Source organism: Takifugu flavidus, chromosome 9 (assembly GCF_003711565.1).
Source record: "Takifugu flavidus isolate HTHZ2018 chromosome 9, ASM371156v2, whole genome shotgun sequence".
NCBI classification, from domain to species: domain Eukaryota; kingdom Metazoa; phylum Chordata; class Actinopteri; order Tetraodontiformes; family Tetraodontidae; genus Takifugu; species Takifugu flavidus.
This window is the reverse complement of record NC_079528.1, coordinates 6,671,074-6,698,761: the sequence shown is the minus strand read 5'-3', so window position 1 is coordinate 6,698,761 and position 27,688 is coordinate 6,671,074. Positions and strand designations below refer to the sequence as shown.

The window sequence follows — 27,688 nt, the reverse complement described above, 5'->3', positions numbered from 1 at the left end:
GTTCATTGAGCACCAAATTATACACACACACACACACACACACACACACACACACACACACACACACACACACACACACGATAGAGTTAATGAATATTTGTACTCAAAGGGTGCATAGCTGTTAAAAAAAATGTAGAGCAAGTGGGACGTCCCGTGCTTGTGACACGAATATTGGTTGAAAGAGCTCATTGGACAAGGCAGCCGAGTCAACGTGCTGAGGAGTTTGGAAGTTGTACTTCGTGCACAGCACCTGTTGTGCAGTCACTTGGCAGTCTCCAAAGAGCCAACCCTCGACAGCGAGCAGCGATACTTTATCTTGGTCTTCTCCGACTTACGTCTCACCAGTCAGGGGAGTTCTCCGTGTTCCGAAAGCATCCAGAGCACACATAATATCAGGTTGCCAGACTCGCTCGACGCCTCCGAGAGTGTTCGCTTTGGCTGTAATGCGTAAAGATCCGCGGAGATTTGCACAGACGAAGAGGAGAACCTACGGCGAATGCCCGCCTCAGCTAAAATGCCCTTGTGCCACAGCTGATATGTTTTCAAAGACTCGGTTTTATAACCAGTCTCGGGATTATCACTGAACTTTTTGTCTAACTCATCAAACTTTTCACGGAACCAACAGGTGCGCACTTGGATTGCGCCGAATCTGCAGCTTTGGAGGAGGATTTTCTCTGAACTTAAGGAAATATAAGTTCCGTTTTTCCCCAGATCGGACTGATGAATAAGATTATGAGGATTTTATTATGTGTTGATTCTCTCCAAATGTATCCCCGAGAGCGCCGGTGTCCTGTCAACGACGCGCGTGTGTGGTGAGACAGACCATCCCGTCAAACAGCGTTTTGTGTTCGCCAGCACCACTCATCCAAATGATCCTTCCATTATTACTCCTTCTTGCATCGCTTCTCCAACAATATGGCTCTGAAGCTGAATCAAGTCACGTCAGCAAATTTAACCCTCCAGGTGTGAAAGAGCAAAACGGTGAGTTTTCATTGCAACATTCACTTAAACGTTTATCAAACTTGCTGTGGAAAGCTTAGAACTCTGGAAACAAGTAGGTTTAGATTTATTTTTTTTTAAATGCATCTCATTCACTTGTTGTGAATGACGGTGTTTTACCCACGTTAACCCGAATCAGCCAGGACAGGAAGTTAGCACTATGCATTAAAGGGAGAGAAACAGTCTGAAATCCCAGGTCTCCACAAATGAAAAGCCACCATTTATGCAGCAGCTGTGGCTCCAGGTGATGTCGTTTGTAATCAGGTTCACCAAACCAGTTCTGCCATCAGCCTCAGCCTGAACATGATGGTAGCATGGGTCCATAAGAGTTCTGCACTGATCTTTTTTCATCCATTTGGTAATCCCCATGCCTAGCTGGGTAGCATCTGCTTCAGAGATCTAGTACAACAAAAGAATCAAGTGCCAGAATGAAATATTGAGCATCTGGTGTGCTGACCAGAGTCCCCTGAGTCCAACTCATGTGCAAATTAGTGAGGTTTCAGTCTACATTCATTCTTAATATCAGTGTAATTAAAGGCGACCTGCAACCTCCGACTGGCTCTGATGCTTCAGATGTATCAAAAGGCTGAAAAATTGATGGATGTGTGATGCGGGTGGTTGATATTCCAAAAAGCCTCTACACTGGGATGAGACAGTGATTTACACAGCAGCTCCATCTTGACGGAGCTTTACCGTTCAGGCTCCAGACTTCAGTCGTCCTTGGTTTAGGACACGGAGCGCTGCCTTCCCCACAGTAAGGGTCAGGGATGGGAAATCAGAGGCTCCTCCGGGGCCCTTGGCATTTAATCAGAGTGACTGAGAAAAGAAAACAACGGGGAGGAGAGAGGGGAGGGCAGAAGATGAAGTTAGCAGCATAGAGGAGCAGCGGCGTCAGAGTACAGAGACGTTAAACTGTCAGAGAGCTCTTTAAAACAGCAGTCACACCTTGGTGGAGGGCGAAGCCGGCCGTGGCTGTCTGTAACCTTTGACTGGAGAGGCTGAGCATTCACCTTTCTGAAGCACTTGATTGCTGATGCTCCACGATGTGATATCGATCTCTGAGAGGCACAGAGCCAGACCTGCCCGGCATGCTTAGCAGCTGTGGCCTGCACTGTTAGATTCCCCGGTTGTTTAAACCTGGCAACCGGCTTCTGACGACTCCATCGATATCAGTGAGGGCTGCGTCCCACAGAGGGCCCGGCTCTGTGAAACAACCATCTGTCGCAGTAAATGATCTGGACCAGGGTTTCAGAAGATTCCTGCAATACAGATTGTGTGTTATTAAAAAAATATGAGCATTTCCTTCCTCTGCCACGGAGGATTATGTCATAATCTGTATCACGGAAGCCATGTTCATGTGTGGACCATATGACCGATCGTGCCGTGATTATTAGGGAAAACCCGGGGCTGAAAATGACGTCTGTGTACTGGGTTTACAGATGATAGAGTGTCAGAAGTATATGCAGAAAACATTAACCTTCTCTGATTCCCTCTTTAAGTTAGACCCGCTCTTTGATTTTACTACCTCAGAAACGTAGTCACAGGTCAAAATTCAAGCATGCAGCACGCCCTCGCTTCGACCCAAAGCTTTTTATATGTATTGTTTGACATTTCCAACACAAGGCTGTGTTTTCATGTCGACACAGCCCACCTCTGGCAGGCCCCAGCACTGGTGGCAAACATTATCAGGATGTGCGGATTACCTGCAGATATTCCCGCATAGTTCCCCTCCAGCGCAGCTTGAAAAAGTATGTGACGCACAAGTTTTGCCAGTGATCACAGAGGTTGCTGTTCCGTTGAAGATTACGAGATTAGGGGGGAGGAGTGGGGTTAAAAAGGTCACGGACTGATGTGGACCACGAGCCCTTTGGAACATACATGCAGACTCCAAGATACAGAGGTGCATTGTGCATTCATTAGATTATAATGTAGACAAATAAGCAGTATAGACCCGGGATCTAAAAAGGGAAATGAGTGTGGGTGGTCTTGCTATGAAGCCATACTGCTTCGAGTGTTGGGCGACGCTGACATCATTCATTCATTCTTGGCGGAACAGTTAGAAACGGGAGGAGTTGTGTGGATAATTAGTGGTTTGCAAAGTAAAGGTGCACTTCATTGCTTTGGCTCCTTTGACTCCTTGAAGTGAGCAATTATGTTGGATTAAATAAAAAAACTTTTCGGCTTCAATAACCCAGCCCAGAGTGCATGCTCCAGTTTGAGAAGGCATCACCCAAAACCCCCTAAACGCACTTAAAACAGCAATCCAGTCGTAGCCAAGTCATTTATGGGGGGTAAAAAAATGAAAAATATCCTTCAAAACAGATTTACCCTCATTACATTTTGGATTTCTTCAGTTATGGATAAGTAAAGAGTTCTAAGCTGTGTTGCAGAAGTCTTTCGTGGCTGCTGGAAAACTGTCTGAAAAAAGAAACCAATGGTTTTGAATTAATAAATACATTCACAGCATGTGATGGAAATTTGGACACAATAATTAAAGACATCATGTTCTTTGGTGTGGATTTGGATGAAAACATGGATTTCAGGTAACAAGCCTGTCATGTCCAGACCCACAGCAGTGATTTACGCCTTGTAGGTGAGTGCTTCTCCTGCAGGGAGCCGCTCTTGTGTCCAGCTGGCTTTTGACTTTCCGCAATGTTATTTTAAGTGGTTGCCATAGTGTCCAACTCTGTTTTTAATTTGAAATTATGGGACGCTTCTTGAAGCAGTGGAGCAAACCTGGCTGAGTTTGGAATCTCCATTCATTCTTTAATAAAGGTCAGATGTTTCCTGCGCTTGCTTCCTGGGAAATCTTGTTACTAGTTTGAACTGGGCCGTACTTTAATGGGCATACTCTGAATGAATGATCGCAGCAGTTAATCATCGTGGCGCAATGGCCGAATAAAACGGTAAAGGAAGGAAGTCGGCGGGAGGCAAATCAATTAAAACAAGTTTATTATTGTCATCAGAGGATATGAATTAAGGCTTTTAAAGCTAGTTGAAACTTCAGATTTTCCTCTAGTTCCTAAAAACAGTGGTCCCCGGGTAAACATTTACAGTAGGAGGGGTTGAAAAGCGGCCACACATGTGCTTAATGTGCATTTTTCTTCACAATATCAGCCAAGAAAAAAGAAAAACACTCAACAGAATGATGTCTGTGTCTTGTAGCTGGAGGGGATTTCCCCCCCAACATCTTGAGTCCTACTGGGGGGACACTGGATAAGATATCCATGTTTTCCCTTTCAGAGCTGTTTGAACAAGAAGTGCTGTATTTGGCAGAAGAATTCCATCACCGCCTGTGCGTGGTTTGTCATTTCCAGGCAGTCTGAAGAGAGATGAATCATTAAAAGAAAAATAAAGTATTGATTTTTAAAGTGGAATTATTTCACGACCCTGGAAACTGAACTGCCTAAAGTCCAACCAGAGGTCTGAAAAAAAACTGAACATCCACATCACTTAAAGTTGCAGTTTGATGTCTCCTCCACTCAAGAAAGGCTGGATGAAGTATTTAAACCCTCTGGAAAATGATTTATTTTCCCAAGTTGTGAAACCGCGAGTCTGCGAAGGCATCGTGTTTTGGTCTGTCTGACGTGTGTTCGCGAGGCTGATGCAGCGCGTTGCGGACTGGTGGTTAAACGAAGCTGGTACAAAAAGAAGGAATGAACATTCAGCTTCATGATAATAAAAGATTTAGCCACTTGTGGGTAACAACATTATTTATGGAGTTATAAACGCCACAAAGTGGATTTGTATAAATCCTGAAGCTGTTTGAGTCTGGATTCCGCGGTAATGAGGCATGTTGCAATTAAATGATAAGAAATGGGTCGATTAAATTAATAAACCAAGAAAAGTGATTATGTGCTTGTGTGAAACTCGCTTCAAAGTTGGTGGAGAGCGTGTAGTATCCGAGGTTGGCCAAGTTGAGTTGTAGCATGGGCAAGGACTTGCACATCTGTGAGTCACGGGTGCTGGTTTGGTTGCCTAATTTCTTCAGAAATTTCTGAAAGAGGACATAAGCTAATGCACACTCATGTGCAGAGAATGCAAAGCTTTGCCTTTTTAGAAACTCTGCATCTTTGCTCTGCACTGGCTCTATTTCCCACACCCACTTTCCCTCCATATTAGGCTGAATTCTTATCTACTGAGTTGGTTTCACTGAAGGCTAATTTAGCATCCTTAGCAGGAGGACTTTGTGAATGCTATCAGTTGTTTCTCCATTGCTACTCAATCAGCTCAGTATATTGTGACCAGCTGGCAGAGGGTAAAAAACAAGGAGGAAAAAACCACTTGCCAAGTGTATCCCTCCAAAATTACTGAGTTGGGGAAAAAAAGCAGAGTATATAACTGGAGATTCCTAAACAAAGCTCCCCAAATAGTCTCAGTGCAACTCTGGTGGGCAGAGAAGAGTCTCTGCCTCTCACAGTCTAAACACGAAGGGTGGAGTAAATCGACTCTGCAGCCAGGCTCTGTCAAAGCCAGAACTCCTCATTCATTGTGACACAATTTCCATCACTTCCTGTCCTGGGCTTCTGTTTCACACTTGTCCCTGGCAAACTGCTGCCATGAGCATTTCAATCAGTAATGGGGGGGGGGCTTTGAAATATGGCTGCACTTTTAGTAAAGATTGCAACTCTTTGTCATGTCACCAGTTGAAAATAAACGTGGTTTATGTTGCCTCCATCATCTAATCCAACGTTATAAAGCATGAAGAAGAAATCCCCTAATCAGACAATGCTTTGCATTCATGCAGCGGAGGACTGATCCCCCAAAACAAAGATTTTCATTGATATAAACTTAGATCAGAACCTGAGAGACTGACATTGCCAGCTTGGCTCTTTTTTTGTTTGCACAAACCACATTTTACATAAATCTGTCTTATGACAACTGGAATTTCACTGGACCAAAAATCTTGGCAGCAGTGTGGGTTGACCTTGGACCGTATTTCTGGAGGGCACGTCTGCAGAGCTTAACAGATGTCATCCCCTCCTCTCAGAGAGGAATTTCAAAGTTTTTCTGCAGCGCTGAGTAGGCATCACCTTGCGGTTGACTGACGGAGAGCTCGACGCGGATCGTGCAGCGGAGATTCCCGCAGCTGTGTCTTTAACGGTGGGATGGAAGCAGACTTGATGACTTCAGACGCGCTTTCATCACCACCTCCTGCTGTGTCCCCTCTGGTCCTTGCGGAGGAACTGTGGCTTATTTCTGAGCTCATGCAGTGATGGAGACGACATCGTCCACTGTTTTCAGCCCATTTACATGCTGTATAAATTAGCCGATGTGAGGGAAATGCAGGCCATTGTGTCATTTTAAGTAAATTACTGGAAACAAACAGACTTTTTAAAGGGTTTCTCTCACAGGTCCTTTGCGAGACATTGTACCAAAAACTATAAAATTTGCTGTGTGTTGCACCTCTTCCTGATTTTGCACTCAGGAATGCCACATAAACATTGCGGACGCAGTTGCCACATTATCTTGACTGGCTGTTTCATCACTGCTGTGTCAGGACGATTGAAACAGTTTCGCTTCGGAACCTGATGCTCGACTTCCACTTCCTTCTGATAAAACTGTCCTCACTGTGTGTGACAGAGCGACTGCATTCATTAGATGCAGGAGATGCTTCATGGCTATCAAGCGCCATTAATGATGCTAAATTTAGATCGTGTGTGAGCAGGGAGAGCTGCTGATGCATGAGAAGGCTCAGGCAGTCCTCCGTGCGCACAGTGCACAAAGTGAACGGTGCACATCTCAATTCAAAAGACATTCGGGTTCAATAGCTGTTGCAAATCTCAAAAAACCTCTCCTTTAGTATCCGTGAGGGTCGTGTGTTCCTCAAGTGTCCACGAGAAAACATTAGACTGACTAAAATGCTTAAAAGACAGCTCGGATAACTCGCATGCCGATGGAAATCGCCACCCGTGCGCTTTTTTATTGTGCCTACTGGGAGAGGTTGCGAAAGAAAGGAAGCAGAAGCTATCAAATGGAGGCGTGGAATATCACGACTGTAATGCATTTATGGGGGAAATAAAATACACACCTGTCCCAGTAATTATCTGCAGCTAGCCGACCCCAGCTGGCTGGATTATGTCACCCAGCACATGGTGAGATGTGATATACGACACTTTGCCACTGCCGTACGGACACGGTAACCCAATCACGCACACTATTTTGAGAAAGTATGACTTTTCTCAGGCATAAATAGGTTTTTAGTGTGGCCTGGTTGCACGCTGACATTGCCTGCTTATGCTTGAATCCTCATGGGAGGGTATCCATTTCTAAGGCCCAAATGGAATGAAAACGGCTATTATGACTGGCTGGAATGGTTTTGCCAACTGTGCCTGCGTTTCTGTGTGTAGTTGCCTGCCCTCTGAACACCATCTCCTCCAAAAATCTCCTTTTAATCAGATCACGGGGAACCAGCTGGAATATGTTTTGTCTTGAAGCAATAACTTCCTACCCCATTACTCTGGCAGCCAGTTCTGCCACTGAGGCGGAATTTCATTTTACTGTTTTTACTCTAATGATTTATAATGCAGTGGGCGATGTTATTATCCATTTCATCTCCCTGAGGTCCTCGATCGGGAATGCCATGACTTGATGATTTGGATACAGCTTGCACACTGTTACTTTGTTGCAGCATGTGAAGCTGCCATCCTTGTTCCATGTTAAAAACAACTTGGCAACACCAGCTGGTTTACTGGAAGAGTGCATTTTATGTAATCAAAATTCCTGCACTGACACAGTCGAATTCTTCCAGTAAGTCAGTCAGCGATGTCCTTTGCCACTTTATTTGTCTCTTTTTCACTTTGTGGTCCTTTATCTGTTTTAATTGTGTATCACACCGACTCTGATCTTTCCACCTGGTTTATTTGCGTTACCTTTTCTGAGCTGTAACTTTACATTCATGAGGGGAAAAAGCAGACAATCAGGCGCTAATGGAATATTTCTATGCATTATGTCGGTTGCAGCAAACATGCTTTTGACATCTTGAGATGGAAATTTATATTCAAAGCATCGCTGCCAGTCAGTTCTTAATCACACACGGGGGATTTCTAGCTTTCTAATGCCCTAATAATCACCAACTGCTGCAGCCGCTGATGCTAGAGGAAGAAAACAAATTTACAAAGCCAGCACGTCTGTTCATTGCCTCCGATTAAATAAATAATACATGGATACGCTCTTTGAGGCCCTCGATACCTCTCGGCTCAAACAGTCCAACCAGAATCCTAAAGAATCGAGGGTGTTTCTTCGTGTCTTTTCTGAACATTTTGACTCCACTTTCTTCTTCACACAGAGGATTGTGTGATCTGAATTCTGAGAGGAAGGTAGCTCAGCAACAAGTGTGTGATTGTTCTCTAGCAGCTCAACCACCTCTTTCTCCTCCTCCACTGTCTTCAGCTTTGTCTGTATCTTGTCAACATTTCTAAGGCTGCCTTCAATAAAGCTTTTTTTTACAAACTCATAAAGTAGCCTCAGATCCATGCCAGCTAATATGTCACCACCAGATAAAGCAGATCTCTTCATGCACGGCCCCGCGCTGGCAACCAGAGTTTGTTCAACGTGTGCACCTCCTCAGCTGTCGACAGGATGCAGAAAAGACTCAGAGGGCGCCGAGTTCACATTCTCTTGATGTAGGTTGCAACATTGGAGGCTTGTGGTGATGGATTTTACACATTTACAAGCATGTTTTACATTCATTTTTTGGTGCCAAGGTTTCATAGTTGTCAGGGTGAAAGTGTGCTCCATTGTATCAAACCCATAAATTGTTGCATATGAACGTTGGAAAAGAAACTTATCACTTTCTGTAATTCACTAGAGCTTTACATGTTGTGGTGCACGTGAATTTATTGATTGGGGGAACAAGAGTCTTTATCGTGGTTGAGGTATTTAAGTTTTATAAATTTCGATTTTACTTTTCTCTCTTTTAGCTAAAGTCCTTGTGATTGCATTAGCTATAGATTTGCATGTTCTTTGATTAGTGCCAGAGCGTTGCCCCGGCAACAGAAGTATGACTGCTTTGGAAAGAATTCTATAAAGCATCCATGAACTGAATTTGCACAGCTTTGCAATTACACAATAACTTTTCTTCTAAAGAGAATGAACCTGCATATACAAAGTTACTGAACTCCTCCGCGGACGTTTTCTCTTAAAAACATCAATTTTTCTCATTATCTAATCTGGAAATTGCTACTCACGTCAGCTCTGCAGATCCAGGTACAAACTTGCTTGGTTTATTAAAGCCAGCCCTTTGGCAAGCTGTTATTCTGGGATGTATGAGCAGGCACTGTTCCTTGATTTTTGAGGACGCGCATTTGTTAAAACGCTGGAATCAGGTTTGATTGAAAGTATTTCAAGCTGCGAGGCCAACAGTTTAAATCTGAGGGGATTTTTCTGGGGGTGGTGAAGTAAATGTGCTCTTCACCTATTTGGCATCACGATGCTTCACGTGGCTGTAGTGAGTGTGGCAACAGGCTTAAAAGTGTGTGAGCGAGAGCAGGATGTTCGAGGAAACGAGCAGTTGTGCTCTGCTAACCCTCCCTCTGTAAATAGAGGTTGAAAGGACTATACTTTCATTACCCTGGCTTCTGCACTGCAGCGCCTCTTCTCCAGACAGCTGGGACCAAAAGGGCTATGAGGGCTTGGTGGGGTGGCTGTAATTAGAGATCTGGAGCAACCCACTGCAAGAAATCATGCTTTATCTAGAAGTGGAGCGAGGCAGTGGAATGTTGTACTCGCTGCTGAAGCCTTCCTTGATTTTTCTCCTTATTCATCACTTTACATTAATTTAGCAAACCCCTAAAAAGATCTAATGATCAGCATCGTCTGAAGGTCCTCTTAGAGTAATGTTGAATGTTGAAAATGGTGGAATTTGGTTGGAATTTGATTCCTTTTTGCCGGGCAGTTCCTCTGTGGAGACGGGGATTTCTTTTCTTTTTCTCCCAAGAAGGAGGTCTGTGTTACATCAGTTATTCAAGATAAGATTAAAGTGCTGGGATAAGTGGAGGAACATGTGTGAAGATGAATCGATTCACCATGTGAAGCTGACTGTAACCTAAGCCTGACTGATATTGTGATGCAGATACTGTATGTTCAGCCTGTGATCACTCCAGGAATTTTTGGTAGGAAACCTCGAGCCCATGCAAGCCCTCAGATTTGAGAGCTTCTGTCAACTAACCTGAACTGTGATCAGCCATGAATCATTTCTCGTCCAAGTCACTGTAAAAAATGAAATGATCGGTCTTTGATCAGGCGTAATGGCAGGGTCTGGATCGTGTATGGCGAAGCTGCGGTCCAGTCTGGCTCGCCACAGATCAAACTGTAATTTTCTCTCAGCATCCAGCTGTCCAGCTCACAGATGTGACTACAAAGCAGCCTGGAGCTGCCTTCCACAGCTGTGGAGAAATGTTTAAAATACATGCCATCCATCCCTCTGCTTGGTTTCCAGCTCAGAGGGAGGGCTTTCAGGAAAAATTTACCTCAAACTTTTACCATCTATTCGATCTTTTGAGAGTGTTTTCAGACAGAGAGTATTAGTTTTGGGTCCTATTGGTGACATTGATTGGTTGCTGATGTTGGATGTCCGTATGTTTCCAACAACCCATAAAAACCACAATGCCGACGACCTTGGATTGCGACACATCTGACAACTGACTGGGAGGTCAGTTCATCCATCTCAAATGTCGAAATGATCATTATTACGCAATTATATTACAAAGTAGACGAGTTTGATTCCACAGCGTGATGTGACCTGTCGCCTTCTGCAATAATGGAATTAGTCATTAGTGCTCATCAAACATATTATGACCTTTGTTAATTCATTTTTACTTTCCTACCGAATGTATGACACAGCTTTATTCTAATCAGTTTAATGGTAGAAATAAAATGTTATTAAATGTCATATCCACGAATCCAGTTAAAGAACTGATGGATAAGACAGATCCAGGTGGGATTTGCTGAAAAATAATGTAATTTGGGTGTAAAAAGAGAAGCCCAGGAGGCCGGAAGGATGATATTTTGTTTGATTTTGCAGCTGATACATTTAAGTCCAGATTCCGGGGGCTCGGATACATAATACCAGAGGTTGGACCGTAGTGAAAAGACTGACACTCAATCATCCGCCTTCTGGATGCCGAACACAAGTGTGGGCACTAATTAGAGGCTCTGAGAGCTGGTTCAGGGGTGGGGAACCATTGTAACCTGAGGAGAAGCTGTTGTGTGGTGACAAGTTTCAGTCGCTCAGCTGGACAGGCGAAAGCCCGGAGGGGGGGGGGCTGGAAGTCTTCAGCATGTCAGCTTCCAGCACGGCACTGCCTGTGCACGCACACTACTGTTCATTCACTATTATTAACAGCCTGCAGCTGCCCGGCTTATTTTAACCCTAATCTTAATTTTTCATCTTTTCTCCTGTAACACTTGAAGGGCACGTTTGCCTCACAGTTATGGAAGTTAAAACCTTCAGACTGGTGGGCTTACAGCTGTCAACACTGGCATTTGTTGAAGACTTATTTGGCAATTAGTTTATGTTAATGGTTTTCCAGCAACTAGGAGTAAAGTCTTTTCTATTAATACATATTATTTGATGTATTTTAAGGATTCAATTCGATGGTTTTCCTGCTGCGAGGTATTGACGTTCATTTTAAAGGGGGAAACTATTCTTCAGCAGCGCTATTCAATCAGAATGACAATTCTCTTCATTCCTAAAGAACATCATTCTGATTGCAAATATGAACCTGTGGCTGTTGGTGTGGGGAGGCCGCAGAGCAGAGACCCACCGCTGACAGACAAACTAGCAGCATCGCGCTGGGCCATCTGATCTGAAGTGCAGATGTTTGCCTTTGCCTCTGCAGTAGGTGTCAACAGATGTCCCTGCTCCCCACTTATCCTGGTTGACCTCTTTGGTAGAGAGGGAAAGGGCAGAGAGACCACCCATCACTTCACCCGAGGACCTACTGGACCATCCTAGAAATGATTGGCACCTTTCAAATATTGCCGAGAGGAGCAGTTCTCCACTAGAGAGGTTTGTTAAGGAGGTAGTTTTTAACCCGGCAGCAACATTGGAGAGCATTCAGAAGCTTTCTTCTTGAATTTCTTAAATGAGAGGATGCTCATCCTGTAGGTGTTGGGTCAACTGGAGGACAGCCACGCGCCCCTGTTTGGGATGTTGGATAGATGAGCAGCGATTAAAAGAGAATATTGTGCACTGGTAATGCTTTCAGCTGCTCCACCGTTCTATATTTGTCTTGGGCCTCATGACTGTTTCCTCTCTAAACATTAAATGTGCAAGTAAAAGCATGTTTACATGTATTCTGCTGTGAGCATCCTTTGTGGTGATGTTGCAGTGATGGGAGAGAGAACAGTTAGTACTGGTGAGCCCCCTAGAGGTAAACAGCACTATTGCATCTCTATTTTGGATTATTATTTTAAATCTGCATGCCAACTGTGGTGTGACTGATGTTGCTTTCATAACACATTTTGCATAATAATACCATCATGCGTGGATGAAAACTAGGTTTAAAATGCCGTGATTACGGAGTGATTGATTACGGTGAAGTTGTCAGCCAAGCTAAACATGCCGATTACACATTTCACATTACTGTCAACTGATTAGTTTTTTTAACTGGTGGTTGTTGGTGTTTTGCAGCGTGATTTATGAGTGAAGCCGGTGACAGTGTTGTGTATAAACCTGATTTTCAGATGCACTGATAAGTGTGTATTTCTGCCATAAATGTCCGTCGTGTACGTCCATAACCATGCAGTGTGTCTAACAATCCCACCATCACATTGAGTCATGATGAACATATTCATAGACTGTGTGTGCTCCTGAGCGACCTGCACCGCCGGCTCCTCGTGTTTCGTCTGCAGAGTCTTCTCTCCAACACATGGCAGCATGTGCTTGGCAGATTCAGCCACGATGCCACGGAGCAACGCAATCGTTTAACGGTACGGGGGATTCCCGTGGCACGTTTCGGCCCCTTTATTTTTTGCCCAACTAACTGTAAACCCCAAAAAAAGCAATAAATTTCAGAAGCAGGGTCAGGAATTTACCACACCTGTAGCAGCCTACTGTCCTAATAAGCAACAGATGTGAGAGTGATAGCATTGAGCCTGAAAAGCTGAATTCTTGCCGGTTTTCCTGCGCCGCTCGAGGCCTCGCATTCATTTTGACTTGAGAAGGCAACACTGGTGAAATTAAAAGTCGTTTGGATTTTGTATCAGAGCGTCCCTGCTGTGGATTACCGTGCCGGGAATGACCGTCTTAAATGGTTATTGATCATGTATAAGGCTGCTTGGAGGACTTGGAGTGCGTTATTATCATTAGCCCGTAATATGTGAAAATAATATTAGCTGTATTTTCCAAAATCGAACCTCGCTGCGTAATCCATATTGATTTCTTTGAAATACATTTGTGTTTCTTTCATATTCTGAACTGTAGTAGTAAATAATGGCTTGAATATAACCCGCCTGATCTCACATTGGAGACGTGAAGCATTTATTGTTTTCCCAGGGCTGCGGAGCGCTGCGGCCTGAACGGTCCAAATTTTTCCAGAGGAAAGCCAAAGTTATGTCTAGAATATAATACTGTGCGGCTGCAAGATAAACTCCAAAGTTAACATCTTAATGTCGTGGGACACAAATGATATCATTCAAAGGGAGGAAAACTTAGCAAAACTACCAGATACCACAGCTTCTTTATTCCTCCCTAAGTTTTACTTGAAGGCATCTATCAGTCGTTCACGCATCTGCGTATTCCTTGCAGCTACACGTGTGCACACGGGGTTTTTTAGTGTGCACGGACGGATGAGGACCTTTTCCACATTGCGCTTTATTCACTTTATGTGCCGCCGTAGAAGCAGAACCACTAATGATTGGTCATTTGCACTAATGAAACAGAGAGCACAGCACATCCTCCACTACATGTGCAGTTTTGTTATGGTAGGGGAAAGGTTAATGTTTAACAGCATGAATGGTTCAGCTTCTAATGTGTGAACAAAGCACAATGGCTGCACTGTATAGGCCCCTATTTATTCAGAGTCACTTCCTCCCTTAATAGTCGGCTCTACTTTCCTCACAGAGGAGGGAAAAAAGTAGGTCAAGGAAAAGTCATGTTTGAGGTAATTCACTCTTGGGGACCACGTCTCTGATCATTAGATGACACTGGTTAACCTGCAGAGTGAGGTCATTTTCAAGTCAAAGTTAAACTGGGAATCCAGCATGACTGGTAGCATGTGGGAGGGATGGCGATGGGAAAGTTCAAAGGACAGACGTGTTTATCAGAACGTAAAAGGGGGGAAAAATGAGTGAGACCATAAAGCAGCAGGATTTTCTACTTGAGACGAGTGAACAAAAGGTGAAGAACCTTTTCGAATTCTTCATGCACAAAGACCCGAACAAAAGAGGAATGCAGAGCCGGTTCTTCCCACCCACTGCAATTACTTTTGATACAGTTGAGAAAATTAAGCAGGATATTTGCAGAGGTTTTTGGGATTAAGCTCTTTTTCTTCATCCGTGCAGATCTGTGGAACGTAGTTCTGTGTTTCATATTATAAAATTTCCTTTTTCAGCATTTTTTTCCCACACAATTAGTGTCATCCAAATATATTTTCCAAGGAGAACATCCCTATAAGCAGATGTGTATTTATAATTATGAGAGCACATTATTCCTCTTCTTTCTGGCCGCTACTTTATGCATCTGCACATGTATATTCAATAATCGTTTTTCATATTCATCATGCATTTTATTAGCCCGTATGTGGAAGCCTACAGTAATTGGAAAGTAATTACAAACATGTCATTATGCTAAAGAGCTATGAGTTATTAGCATGAAGGCTGTCGGTTTGCTGAGCTCATGCTGCCATCTAAAAACAGTCAGTCAAAGTGTGTTGACACTGCCTGCATCAAAGACTATCATCTGCATGACTGTAGAACAGAGCTGGAGGTGTATAAGGAACCAAATATGTGCCGAGATGTTGCAGCTGAATAGCACCATATCAGAAGCTAATGTCTGGGGCATGTAGCTTTAGCCTCTCAAATGCTGTCAAATAACATTCAATTTAGGGCTTTTTCACTTAACAAGGTTATATATTAACATTAAATGTGGAGAATTGACACTGAGTTGAGATTCAAACTGAGGCCTTTTGATCTGGAGAAACCGAGAGATGCTGCCCGGCTGTTTTTTTGATGTTTTTACAGCAGAAAACAGGACACAAGAAGTGTGGCCGCTGGCCGTTAACCTGAGCACAAATCAAAGTGCTCCACACGGATCAGCTCCCTGAATTACATTCACTGCAAAGCGAAGAGAAATGAAGTTCAGAACTTTCTGTGTGCAGAATCCGGACTGCTGGTTACGCATCCATTTAATGTGATGACTAACATCCAGCAGCACAAAAATATCTCTTCTGGCTCCTCTGATGGTCAGACGTAGTGGACCGGTTCATACAAAAATAAATACAGCTGCAACCGGTTGATCATTTTCTTAAGTTTGGGTTTGTGCGGCTGTCAACACCTGATCGTAATCCTTGCTTTGATATCCAGATGATTTCTTTGAAACTATCCAGCATTATATTACTCATTTTGTAACGACCCCCCCCCCCCCCCCCCCCCAAAAACCAGCACACAAGAACAAACTGTCTTAATCTCAGAGTCCAGACTTGTTTTTTGGCCTTTTGTTGTGAGATAAAACGGCCGTGGCTTCAGGGCATCATTGTTGTCATGGTTGTAGGGCTCAGGTGGAAATTTCCTGTCAGTGGGTTTTTTTCCCTTCCTCTGTGAATGTATTAGGATGTAATAGAGCCCCGGGGGACACAGTGGCAAGCTCTGAATGGAATGAAATCCTCTGGAGGAATTTGTGGCTTCGCGGCTTGCGACACAATTAAACAGGAATCGTATCCTTTGTATCGGAGAAAACGAAACGGAGCGCGTTTGTGAGCGTGGACGGCAGCGGAGTTTGTCTTCTCGGCAGACGCATCTTAATGTTCACGTCAGTGGATTTACATTTTTGGGGCATTTCTGCGACTCGGCACTTTTTTTCGTCTCAGTGTCCATCTCGTCTTTAAGCTGTCGTTCCAGTGCTGACCTCCTCACCCCGACTCGTCTGGGTGCAGCAGAGGAATCCCCATGTGTGAGTCTGAGTCAGCCGCAGTACATAAACCACCTCCAGCCATATAAAACCCATATTAAAAACAGTGACATTAAAAGCATATCTATAATGCACTTTCTGGTCGTGCAGGTACAGCTTTCCTATTTATTTGGTTGTTCATATAAAATTACATGCTGTTGGCTGTGTCTGAGATTAAGGTTCCCTGTAAAGCTTTCGTTCTTTCAGATAAATCATGTTTGACAACAATTTCCATTTTATTCAAATATGTTTGGCTTTTCCAAACCCTCTGATGGCGAAAGAAAGGGGCCATAAATCCAGTCTTCATTTTCCAAAGTCATTCTTTAAATTGAATAGTTCCTATTCCATACTTCCTTCTAAAGGTTTTGACATATTTATGTATCATATAATAATGTTCCTGTCCTATAAAACTGTGCCCTTGTCAGGTGAATGATCTATAGGAGTTCCATGGTGTCCAAATGATTTAATCCAGGCCAATTCATCTGCCATATGTAATCCAGCAAAGAGCAAACATTCTTCCTTTCTCTTCCAGGAGTCCAAGATTCCCATCAAGAGAAGATCATAACAGTGTCTGGAGAAGGAATGGTCCAGAGCCCAGAATTCCCCAACACGTATCCCCGGAGCACTGAGATGGTCTGGAGACTTGTGGCCTCCGCTAACATGAGGATCCAGCTGACGTTTGATGAGAAGTTTGGTCTGGAGGATCCTGAAGATGGCATCTGCAAGTGAGAACGTAGCGCTAAATGCACCTCAAGTACCATGTTTTCCATCACGAGAGCAGAATCCACACAGCACGTCTGTGCTATCAGACCATGTAAACACCTCCACTGACTGTAGTGACCTCTGCCACCTTCTGTTTTCCTGCCCTGGCAGGTCGGCACGCTGTAATGTTCCACATTACAACACTGGAAACGGTGATTTAATAAACATACCCCCTCTTTGGAGGCATTCTACTCTGACATTTTTCATTTTGAGAGGTTTTATTGTGAGCTTTTATTGTATAAATAAAACCTGTTTCCATTCAGGAAATGGATAACCTCCCCCGGGATTTCACCTGAGCGTTGTGCCAGTCTTTCAAAAAAGACTTTCCTCCGCTTGATCGACCAGCTCCCAGAGAGCGGGGGGCTTCCCTGGCTGGCACGCCATTTTATGGGGTTGGGCTGGACAGAAGACGTGCCCTGTCTTTGCTGTAGCCCATCTGTAAAGATTTAAAGGGAGAGTGTGTGGCCATTTGTGAAATTGGCTTTGGTGCCATGGCAGCTGTGAATGTTGAAACCCTGCAGCAGAATGATTTGTTTTGGCCCTTAATGGCAATAGATTTTATTTAATGCAGTGGACGTTTATACCTCCGCTGAAGTGACAGGCGCCTCCCTTTAACTGGCAGCACATAAACACAAATGCACACGTATGCACGCGCTGTGTCCTCTGTTTTATGGAGGATCCATTTGAATTACGGCCTGGGTTTGCCTCTTTTGCTGATCAATTCAAACTGGAAATCCAAGCCCTGAAGAATCGATTTACCATCCGTGCGTCAGGATCCCCCCACTCCGTCAGCATCGAGTGGTTAGCATTTGCAAGAAGCTGCAGAGGGCATCTTTCTCGTCATTCCTTGGTAGCCTCCTAGTGGATGGCAGGCTAAATGAAAGTTTTTTCTACATTTTCGACCACACGGGTCTCATTAACGGTGCATTTAAAAATGCAGGCCAATTCCAACCCAGATGCTAGCGTATAATGATACAGCTGTGATCCATATGATGTGCATTAGCATCACTCCTTACACACAGGACTGGATTGGATTGCTTGACTTCAACCTGACCCATAAGTAGCCTACACATGCATGTATGCATGCATTAGCGACACAGTTTGCACTCTTATTAGTGATGTGTCCCTGAGTCTGCACGTCTGCGCTAGGCCTTATTTAGGTTAATACGGTTAGTTTTGTTGTTTAAATGCTCAAAAGAGATGTCTCGCCGTGGGGTGGAGGCAACTTTAGTGGCATCCTGCCTTTACAGGATGGCTCTGCTCAGGCTCCTCAGGGGAGACTGTTGGCAGGACAAAACCAACCTTTTCTGGGTCATCGCCAGTTGCTTCACATTTTTCAACCTCAAAATCACAAGTTTATCGAGGTGTTTCTCCTTTCTTTACATCCAAACATGCATCTTTCCACATATACACACAACAAATGTGTCATTCTGCTGATGGCACAGAAAAAACCCTACGATCGATGCCGCTCTGGCACCATTTTGTCACCGAGCAATGCGATGCAAATAAGCCAGAGTGTAATCTCTCGTCCAGTGATTCCCATGGATGAAATGATGAACAGCGAAAGGAAAGTGGAGAGCTCAGCCTGAAGCGAGGAGCCTCTGTTAAGATGAGTGGGAGTCTGTGGAGGAGCGATGCTCATCAACTATTCTGTTTGGCTGCGCTGGGATGAAAAGCATTCTAACCAAATCCACAGGAGGAGAGGCATATTGCAGAAAGATGGGCCTTGCAGCTGGTTGGCATGGCGATGGAGTCATGCTTGCCAGCTCAGAGAAAGAAAGAAAGCGTCTCATTCTTTATTCTGAAGGGAGATGACCAAAAAAATACAAGTGTTCATTTTTCCTAATCTGCACCCTTCCAGTGGTAAATATTGGATCTATTAATATCTCACAAGCATCCAAGCTTTGTGATTAATAAACTCTTTTTTTTTATTTGCAGTGTGTGGGTTTCTGACACAGCTGTAGATTCATTTGCTGGTTGTTTCCAGGAGTTTTTGCAGTTTAGTGTGTATGCAAAGAGGTTTGTAAATCCGAGAGTCTGCTGTTCATCATGTAACCCTGAACACATGGTGATGTGTAATGATCAGGACATCTTGCATTATAAATGAGCCAACTGTCAGAGCACTGCAGCTCTCCGAGAGCAGAACACTGGTGTGTCTCCTCTGACCTCCAGAAAAAAGCCAAATTAATTGAATATTTTCCCCCAAAACAAGCTGCTTTGTTCCTCAGTTTCAGAGTTTATTCAGTCGCCTCACATTTAATGTATACTTTGGCAAAAGGACTGTTTGTTTGGACCTTTTCCAGAGTGTCTGTACAGATGATGAACCTCCAGACTTTCCAAATGAAAGGCAGCATTCGGTGCATCAGCAGACCCCCATCGCCCCATTCAGTTTATCCAACTTTGCGGAACATCCATTTTCAACCCAACTCACGTCCGTCTCTGTTGTTTTGGAGCCAATGCAAATTGTAAAACGTGTCCTAAAACTCCAAACACCCAACCTGGCAGGACTGAGCGAGAGGTCGTCCCTGTTGACGCAAACTGCAGCATGATTCACTCTGAAATATGAATATAAATAATAAAGACCCAGGAGATCTTTTATACTGTGCTGAAGGGACAGTGGAGGTCTACAGCAGATGAGTCTACTGTATGCTTCTGCATTTCATTATTGTATGTATGTATGTATGTATGTGTGTGTTTGTGTGTGTGTGTGTTGTGTGTGTGTGTGTATGTATGTATGTGTGTGTGTGTGTGTGTGTGTGTGTGTGTGTGTGTGTGTGTGTGTATATGTGTGTATATGTATATATGTATGTATATATGTATACATATGCATATATATATATATATATATGTATATATATGTATACATATGCATATATATATATATATATATATATATATTATATATATATATATATATATATATATATATATATATATGTATAGAAGGCTGGTCTGCTACAGCGTGCAAACGTGAAATGCTTGTCTTTAGAATTAAAATGAGTTATTTGTTGTTTGTACTGCAAGGTGTATCCAACACACACACACACCAACATTAATGCAAATTTAATGATATGGAAAATTAGTTTTTATACAGCTGCAAATTTGGAAGGTAATGTAAAGAGTCATTAAGGTCTTGCACAGCCATAGCCCATGTTCCCCTTCCGATTTAATTAAAACCTATAACTCATTGATGATGTGTGTAAGAGCTTTGTTAGTTCCTGCTAAACAGTGGCTGCTCGTGCTGCACCATCCTCCAACCTTTGAGATCTGACTCCAGTCATTTGACACATTTGGTTCAGTCAGTAAGATAATGATCATATCTAAAGCAAAAATGATTCTCTTATACGGTTTAGATGTGGTCCCGAGGTGGAGCGGTCGCTGTCGCTGATGGCAACAGCGCAAAGAGGAAATACATGCGTTAACTACGAAGCTATGCAGGAAGTTCCGTTATAACACGTACTACGATCATAACAGACGTGTATCTGTTTCTGTCTACAAGGTACGACTTTGTGGAGGTGGAGGATCTGGCTGAGAAGACCATCCTGGGTCGCTGGTGTGGGTCTCAGCTGGTACCACCCGGTCAAACCTCCAAAGGCAGTCAGATCAGGATCCGCTTCGTCTCCGACGAGTACTTCCCCTCTAATCCGGGATTCTGCATCCGCTACTCTCTTCTTCCTTCGGTACGTAAATGATCAACAGTAAAAAATGCTGACAAGTTTGAAAAATCTGGCAATTCATCATGACATGAGTGGTTCTCCATGGGCACCAGAAAGAGTTTGGGCCCTCCAGTGATGGTGGAGAGCAGAAGCAGGCAGCCAGAACCAGACTGCAATTTTCCCACTTTCCCAGCCGTGTATTGTTTTCATTTCTGTATCATTAGCGGTTCAGTCCCGTATTATTGTTCCACCTGAACCTGCGCCTCATTTAGCGTGCTTCGCTGCTGCTGGGAGCGAGGTGGAGGAGATGGGTGGTTTCACGTTTGCTTAAAGGTTTTGACCCTGGGATCCTTTCAGGCTCCTGATATGAGAGTAGGAATTAGGAGAGAGATGCAGCTTTTATGTGGAAAATTGGCCCACTGATGTCTTTCTGCGTCCTTTACTGGGATTTTTCATTATGGTGCAGATCAAAAGTCCTCCGTCTTTATTGCAGAAACCCATAATGTTTCATTACCTACCTCCGACTGACATTTACTGTTTTCTTCTGTTGTCTGTGATATAGCAACGCTGACATCGCTCCCTGTGTCTTTGTTTCTGTCTTTGTTTGATCTCTGGCAGATATATGTCCGTATACGTCCAGTAAAATTTGATTTTGTACGACCGTCTCATTCAGTGCTTCAGTTGCCAGATGTGAGGCTTCGTACAGATGTATAGCGGCTAGCACGATAGCGTGCTCTCCTTTTCTCTGTGTTTTCTTTCCTCCCACAGTCAGACATGCAAATGAGGTTGAGCGGAGGCTGAAAATGTCCCCTCGGTGTGAGTGTGAGTTAATGGTGTGTGCCCTGTTATAGGCTGCTGATGTGGTCAGAGTGTGTTTCTGCCTCTTACAAAGACCACTGGGAGAGTCTGTGGCATCCCAGCGACCCTCATTAGAAAGAAGCCATGGTTAGGAGTGATGGATGGATAATTGAGATCATTTGTCCAAACCCACTGGATCAAGACTCTTCCTTATATCACTTTAATTAATCTAAGCAGACACCAACAACAGAGTCTCTAAGACATTAAGAAAGGAAATGATTATCTCCATCAATCTCCTTCAATCCCATCTCCAAAACACTGATATTCTTCTATAATCCTGCTTGCATTTTTGGTGCAATTACTTTATGCTAATTTGTCTTGCAAACATCTGTCAAGACTTTTTCTTTTGGTTTAAATTGTGTTCATTTTTCTGCTCCAGTCATGTGACATTAGCTTTAGCAGCTTTCCCCTTCAGGTAGCTAATTAGCCAATCATCATATCACTTCATGTGTTCTGGTCGTGATTTGAATTGAGTGGAATAATTCTACATCAGCAACAACAGCATCGATGGGTGTCAGATATATCAGTTTAGGACGACTAACTCTGACTCACGTTGCATTTGGACTTAATCTGTGAAATTAACACAGATTTTAGCCCCCAGTCTTCCCTGGCACAGCTGGAATTAAAAGAGAGAAACATGTGTAAAGTCTTTGTCTTTGCACATTTCTCTTCAGGCCCACAGACCACACACACACACAAAGAATCCCTCGCTACCTGCTGCCTTCACTGACAGAGGAGATCCCAGAAAAGACAAGTGCCATGCTTCAACCTGTCATGTTTTCGGGCCTTGTTGACTTTTGTTGCATAAACAGTTCGCCTCCTCATTAATCACCCGAAAGCTGACAGGCTCAAATGAGCAAACGACCTCACTGAAGGTTTGTGTACCGGTCATTAGAAACCGTCTTAGTCCTCAACTTGACCTGTCCTCCTCGACTCCACCGTTGTTGTCAGTACAATCTGCTGCGTGATGGACGTCCTCGTCCCCTATGAGCAGGAAACCATTACACTGCCGTTGTCCCGACCCCAAATATTCCCAATAAACTGTGATGCCGGTGCCATAAAAAGGCCCGTATTTCATCCAATGAAATTAAAGCCAATCAATACCAAAATCCGGTAACGCCCGTGTTGTTTGCAACAGCTTGTATATTCCGCATGAGTAAAATGAGACGTCCGACCACATCCGCGCCGATAAAGAGGCGAGACGAACTGCATGGTGAGCCGGCAGGAATTTATGCGCCACTGTTTGGTTTGTTTGGCAGTGTAAAAGCAAAATCAAATGTCTGCCACTAAATATATAATGGAGGAAGTGACTGTGCTTTTTCTTTCATATTCTGCCTCATAGGTGTGGAAACCATGAGGAGGGAGAGGAAGTTTTGGCCTCTTAATGTTCAGCGTGGCTTCCCTTTGAACTTTGTGCTGAGAAAGGAGGAGCAGGCTAGAACAGCGGCGCTCTGTTTCCTCTGCGGTTGGCCGGCAGCTACTGGAACCCCATGCCACGCAGGGGCCAGCACTTTAGTTTATATTTAAACAAGCAATAATTCCTCCCCACCACTTCTGTGGAATGGAGAGGTGGCGGGGGAAATAAGACCCCGTCTGTAATTCACAGGAAGGGATTTAAGGAAGAGCGAAAGGGCCGAGGGGAAGAGGTCGTTAAAACACGGGAGAGAGGGAGTCTGTTGAATGGAGCATGCGGGGTGTTGAATGGTGGGTTAACGGAGCAAACAAAACATACATCATTGTCTCTGTGAGGTCTTGATCCAGAAATGAACCCTGTTGCTCAGGACATAATGATAGCTCCAGCAGCTTTGTTTATTTAAATGAATTGAAGACATTTTTTTAAAATAAAGGACATGAATAGAGGGAGGAAGAACAGAGAAAATGGAACGTAAAATCCTAGTCAAAGTGCAAAAAGCATGACGGGGAAACTCACGCAGCAGTTCTGTTTATACGTCAGCCTCAATTGCAGCGTGTGGTATCTAGCCAGGCGCTGCGTTCACACGCAACGGCTCTCGCTGCTCGCTGTCTTAAGACGCGGTCAGCAATGCCGTGTGAAGGGGAGGATGTTGTTTTAGCCCTACGCTATTTCAGCATTTTCATCTCAACATTGTCAAATGAACCTCTCATTACAGTGACTAGAAATAAGCCATGTGGTCGTCCTGCGCAGAGCAGAATGAGCTTGATATGAGGTGGGGAGGAAGTCTATTCATGTGCTGGAGCTCCGAGGGTTCTGCATTTTGCAGTGATAATGGCTATGTTAGAAGATGTCACAGTTTAATTATAATTATTATAGTTTGAATTGAAATGCTGACTGAGACAAAGGACTGAAAAAGTTTTGGAATTCTAAAGATGGTGGGAAAACTCTGGGTTAATATTTTCAGTGTTGAGAGTTGAAAATGAGGTATAAAAACAGCATCTGAGAGCCTGAAACTGTTCCAGATTAGTAAACTGTCTTAAATTGGGGACACGGCAGCGTGGCCTGTTAGAATACAGCGCTAACATGTGAAGTAGTTTCCCAGGTATTACCTTTGAAAATGGGGTCAGAAAATTGGAGGCGGGAGTGGTTAAGGGTACTTTTCTGTCATCTATCCATGAATGCGCTCTTTTCTCAAAAAGCTTACTGCTAGAAAACATAATGGCTAGCACTTGGTTGAAAAGACCGATGACAAGATCCTAACATGAGCTAAATTGAATAATTTTTTATCTTTTTTTTTTTTTTATAGAACCTGTTGAAAGTAAATTTAAGGCCCGTTACATAAATGTTGAGGGGCTTCATGTGCATTAAAATATGCCAGTTTTAGGATCAGCCCTCATCACACATCTGACACTGAAAGCAATCATTTTAAATGTAGAGATGGTCTGAAATAAATGAGTGGTGCATTTAGGTATTTTGATGGAAACGTTTTCAGCTAATGTTAGCTTCCATATTGTAGCAATGTCCCTTGTGCTTGATAGATGGGCGGGACTTCCTGTCTGGCACTGGGCCTGCAGAGCTCCTCTAATGAGAAGAGCACAATCACAAGCTGTAGACTATGTAGAATGTGCAGCATGTGTTTCAGTAGCCTGTGGTGCGACAATGAGAAACCACTGGCACCACCATTTAAAATCACCATATGAGCCCCTTTTGAGTGTGCAAAGAAAAAATACATTTATTCAGTCAGTAAAAATCTGTGCTTTAATGTAGCTTTTATTAATTTGCATATTGCTATTATTGATTTTTCCTGATACTTCATTCTTACTTCTGAACATTGGCAATTCAATATACAGACTTTTTGAAATAAGGTTTTACTAGCCACTTAGCGGTTAGCATTTCACAAGTTCTTTAAATGCAGTGTGGATGACTTTTACCACAAGTCGTAAATCAGAAGCAAACCACAAACACTCTTGGCGTTAGCGCCATGAAATTTTACGAAAGGCAACAATTTCCTTCCGGCTTCTTTTCTAATTCGCGCTTATACGATTTGGGAAAAACTGCTAGTGTTTCCAATCCTCCACGAGTCGCGCTTGTTTCTCCAAACGTCACAATATTGGCTTCCACCCGTCAGTCACACGAGTTCAGTGAAACTGCTGAGCTGACATGTTGGACAAATACGGCATCACAGGACTGGAGGGTTTAGCAGATGAGCCTCTCCTGTCTTTGGAAGACCCACAGATGAGGTATCAGTCAAATGTAGCCCGGAGGACTCTGAGACTAAAACAAACGATCCTGCCGTCTGCAGGAGCAAAGAAACCAAGGCTGTAATGCAAATCGTGGCTGACGGTGTAAAAATGAAGCCATTCTTTTTCATCTGCCTCCCAGTTGCCCGTCGAACTGCTAGACACAGTCATTACGACTGTGGCAGATATCAGATGCTGGCCATTATGGCGACGACCCTCTGACATCATTGGTTTTCACAGAGGACAGCAAACCAAGCAGGAACAACTATTCCCACTTTGTATGAATCCACATGGGGGGAATTCTGGACACCAACGAATTAACTGTTACCTTCACAGCTGAAGACCAATAACGTTTCTTTCCCATCCGTCTCTCATCTGCTCATCATTCCACAGAGTGTATCGGAACCAGAGCTGCCTGCCGTTCTCCCTCCAGCTCTTCAGGGTATTGAGGAGCTGTCAGAAGCAGTGGACGGCCTGGGAACTGTGGAAGAGGTCATGAGATACCTTGAACCCGAGCGGTGGCAAGTGGATATGGAGGAGCTGTACAAGCCATCCTGGCACGTGTTGGGAAAGTCATTCATCCATAGTAAAAAAGCCAGAGGTAGGAATTTCACAATATCCCTCATCACAACTCTGTCGAGGTTGACAGGAAGTGTTCACGTGCATGCCCTCTCCGTGCCTTTTAAGGAGGAGCTGATCTTAATCTGCTAAGGGATGAAGTTCGACTGTACAGTTGCACGCCGCGCAACTTTTCCGTGTCTTTGCGCGAGGAGCTGCAAAAGACCGACGCCATTTTCTGGCCAAGCTGCCTCCTGGTGAAGCGCTGCGGCGGAAACTGCGCCTGCTGCTCCCACCGCTGCTACGACTGCCAGTGCGTCCCCGCCAGGGTCACAAAGAAATACCACGAGGTAAACGTTAGCACTCAGCGACTCGGCGGATGATGTTTCCGCTTTGCCTTCCCTTTTTTCCAATGCTCGGTCGGAACTTCTGCAATTTTGCTCATCCCATTACGCAACATCCCAATTTCAGGCGATGTGAAATGTAGAAGTAGAAGTCATCTGAGCTTGGAAATAGAGATGAAGAAATGCATTTAGATCAACAATCTGAGCGAGCGTGAGATAAAATGTTTGACGTCCAACCATGTTGACAGGTGCTACTGCTGAAATATCGAAATGGGGGCAAAGGCCTGCAGAAAACACTGACCGACGTGTCCTTAGAGCACCACGAAGAATGCGCCTGCGTGTGTAAAGATGACTGGGACTGACCTCCGACAGGTGTAGTGGTTGCCGCCAGAAACACACGGGATGTTAACACTGAACCTCTGCCTCTGTATCTCACCCACTTCCACTGGAAGCTAACGGGATCCCCCCCCCCTCCTTCTTTACCCTGCTGTCCTTTGTCTAACTGGATTAAGCAGAAGCGACTGGAATCTCGTGAATCTGATCGGATCCGACTGCTGTGGAATACCAATAGTGTTGCTCTGAGCGCCTTTCTTTTTTAAAGACGGGCAAAAAAGAAAAACACTGGAGCAGATTTTGATGATTATCTTTGTGCTCTGAAGACTATATTGTTCTGCTCCTCTGAGTTAAGAACACTGAGGTATTTTTGGCTCTTTTTCCTGAGGCCTTTTTTAAAGTTTTGCCAGCATGGGCTGGAACTGTCATGGAAAATGGAGGCTTCTTTGTTCAAAGGTTTTGGTTTTTCCATGCATATACATATATGTTATATATATGTTTGCAAGTGAGCTGGCTGCAGCTGCCTGACTCCCCTCACTCCCACGTTAATACCATCAAGCCTCCGTTCGCCTCCCTCCTCATCTACCAAGTGAAATGCAGCTACGACAATCTTAAAATGCTTTGCTTATTAAACTGTATTTACATTTACATTTATTTTCTTCACATATGTGCATTTTTTTTTCTACCAAAAATTCTCCAAATAAAAGTTGCACAGTTGATGATTGCTTTTTTTCCCTCCATTCTACCTGTCTGTGCTTTGGAAATCCTGGTTACGTTTAAAATGCCCATGGGAAATATTTATTTGTTCACTAAAAGGGAAAGTCGAGGGCATCATTTTGAATGGTACAGGTGTACAACAGAATTAACCACCAGTTTCCTTTGTTTTTGTAATTTTACGATGTCATCGTTATTTTCGCCTTTATGCCATTATTTATCTCTTCTTTTGCAATAATTGTGTATTTGTGTTCTGGACATCCCAAATAAATTCTTTGATTTCTACTTGGAGCCATTGTTCTTGAGTGACGAACTGAACGGCAGCATGACGCGATTAGGAAAAAATTCTAAAATCAAATTAGAGTCATATTAGTAAGCATTGACACGCTTGAGCCTAAAGTTGGAGTAACCAAACACTAAACCTTGACTTTCCACAGGATTCCCATGAGACGCCGAGCAGGCTTCTTCATTCCTCCCTCAGTCATCAGGTCACTCAGGAGGAGCTTCTCATTTGTCCATCTCACGCTGCCGTCACTGCCAATTATTCGGATCTAAAGTGCGCCCTGGCAGCCATCGGTGGCGACGCCAGATGCTCCTGCATAAACCTGCTGCCTCCCGCTGTGGTTTCATAATATTAAACAGACTGCTTCCTTTAGTGGGTGTGGAGGAAAGAAAAAACTTACTTTACTGGCACGAGATGT

General features: G+C 43.8%; 1 protein-coding gene across 1 annotated transcript; it reads left to right on the top strand.

Moving 5' to 3' along the window:
* The first annotated feature begins 207 nt into the window (after window positions 1–207).
* Window positions 208–27,272, top strand: pdgfc (platelet derived growth factor c). Its single transcript, XM_057043566.1, has 6 exons — window positions 208–981; window positions 16,641–16,833; window positions 20,370–20,550; window positions 25,432–25,639; window positions 25,726–25,946; window positions 26,189–27,272. Exons 1-6 carry the CDS (start codon window positions 870–872, stop codon window positions 26,300–26,302), a joined length of 1,029 nt encoding a protein of 342 aa, XP_056899546.1. The 5' UTR covers window positions 208–869; the 3' UTR covers window positions 26,303–27,272.
* Window positions 27,273–27,688: the final 416 nt, after the last annotated feature.

What these genes read in the sequence shown, in the direction of transcription:
- pdgfc (XM_057043566.1), top strand. Translation starts at nt 870, where the DNA reads ATGATCCTTCCATTATTACTCCTTCTTGCATCGCTTCTCCAACAATAT. An exon ending in CCATAGTAAAAAAGCCAGAG is followed by an intron (nt 25,640 to 25,725) that starts GTAGGAATTTCA and finishes GTGCCTTTTAAG; the next exon opens with GAGGAGCTGATCTTAATCTG. An exon ending in TCACAAAGAAATACCACGAG is followed by an intron (nt 25,947 to 26,188) that starts GTAAACGTTAGC and finishes CCATGTTGACAG; the next exon opens with GTGCTACTGCTGAAATATCG.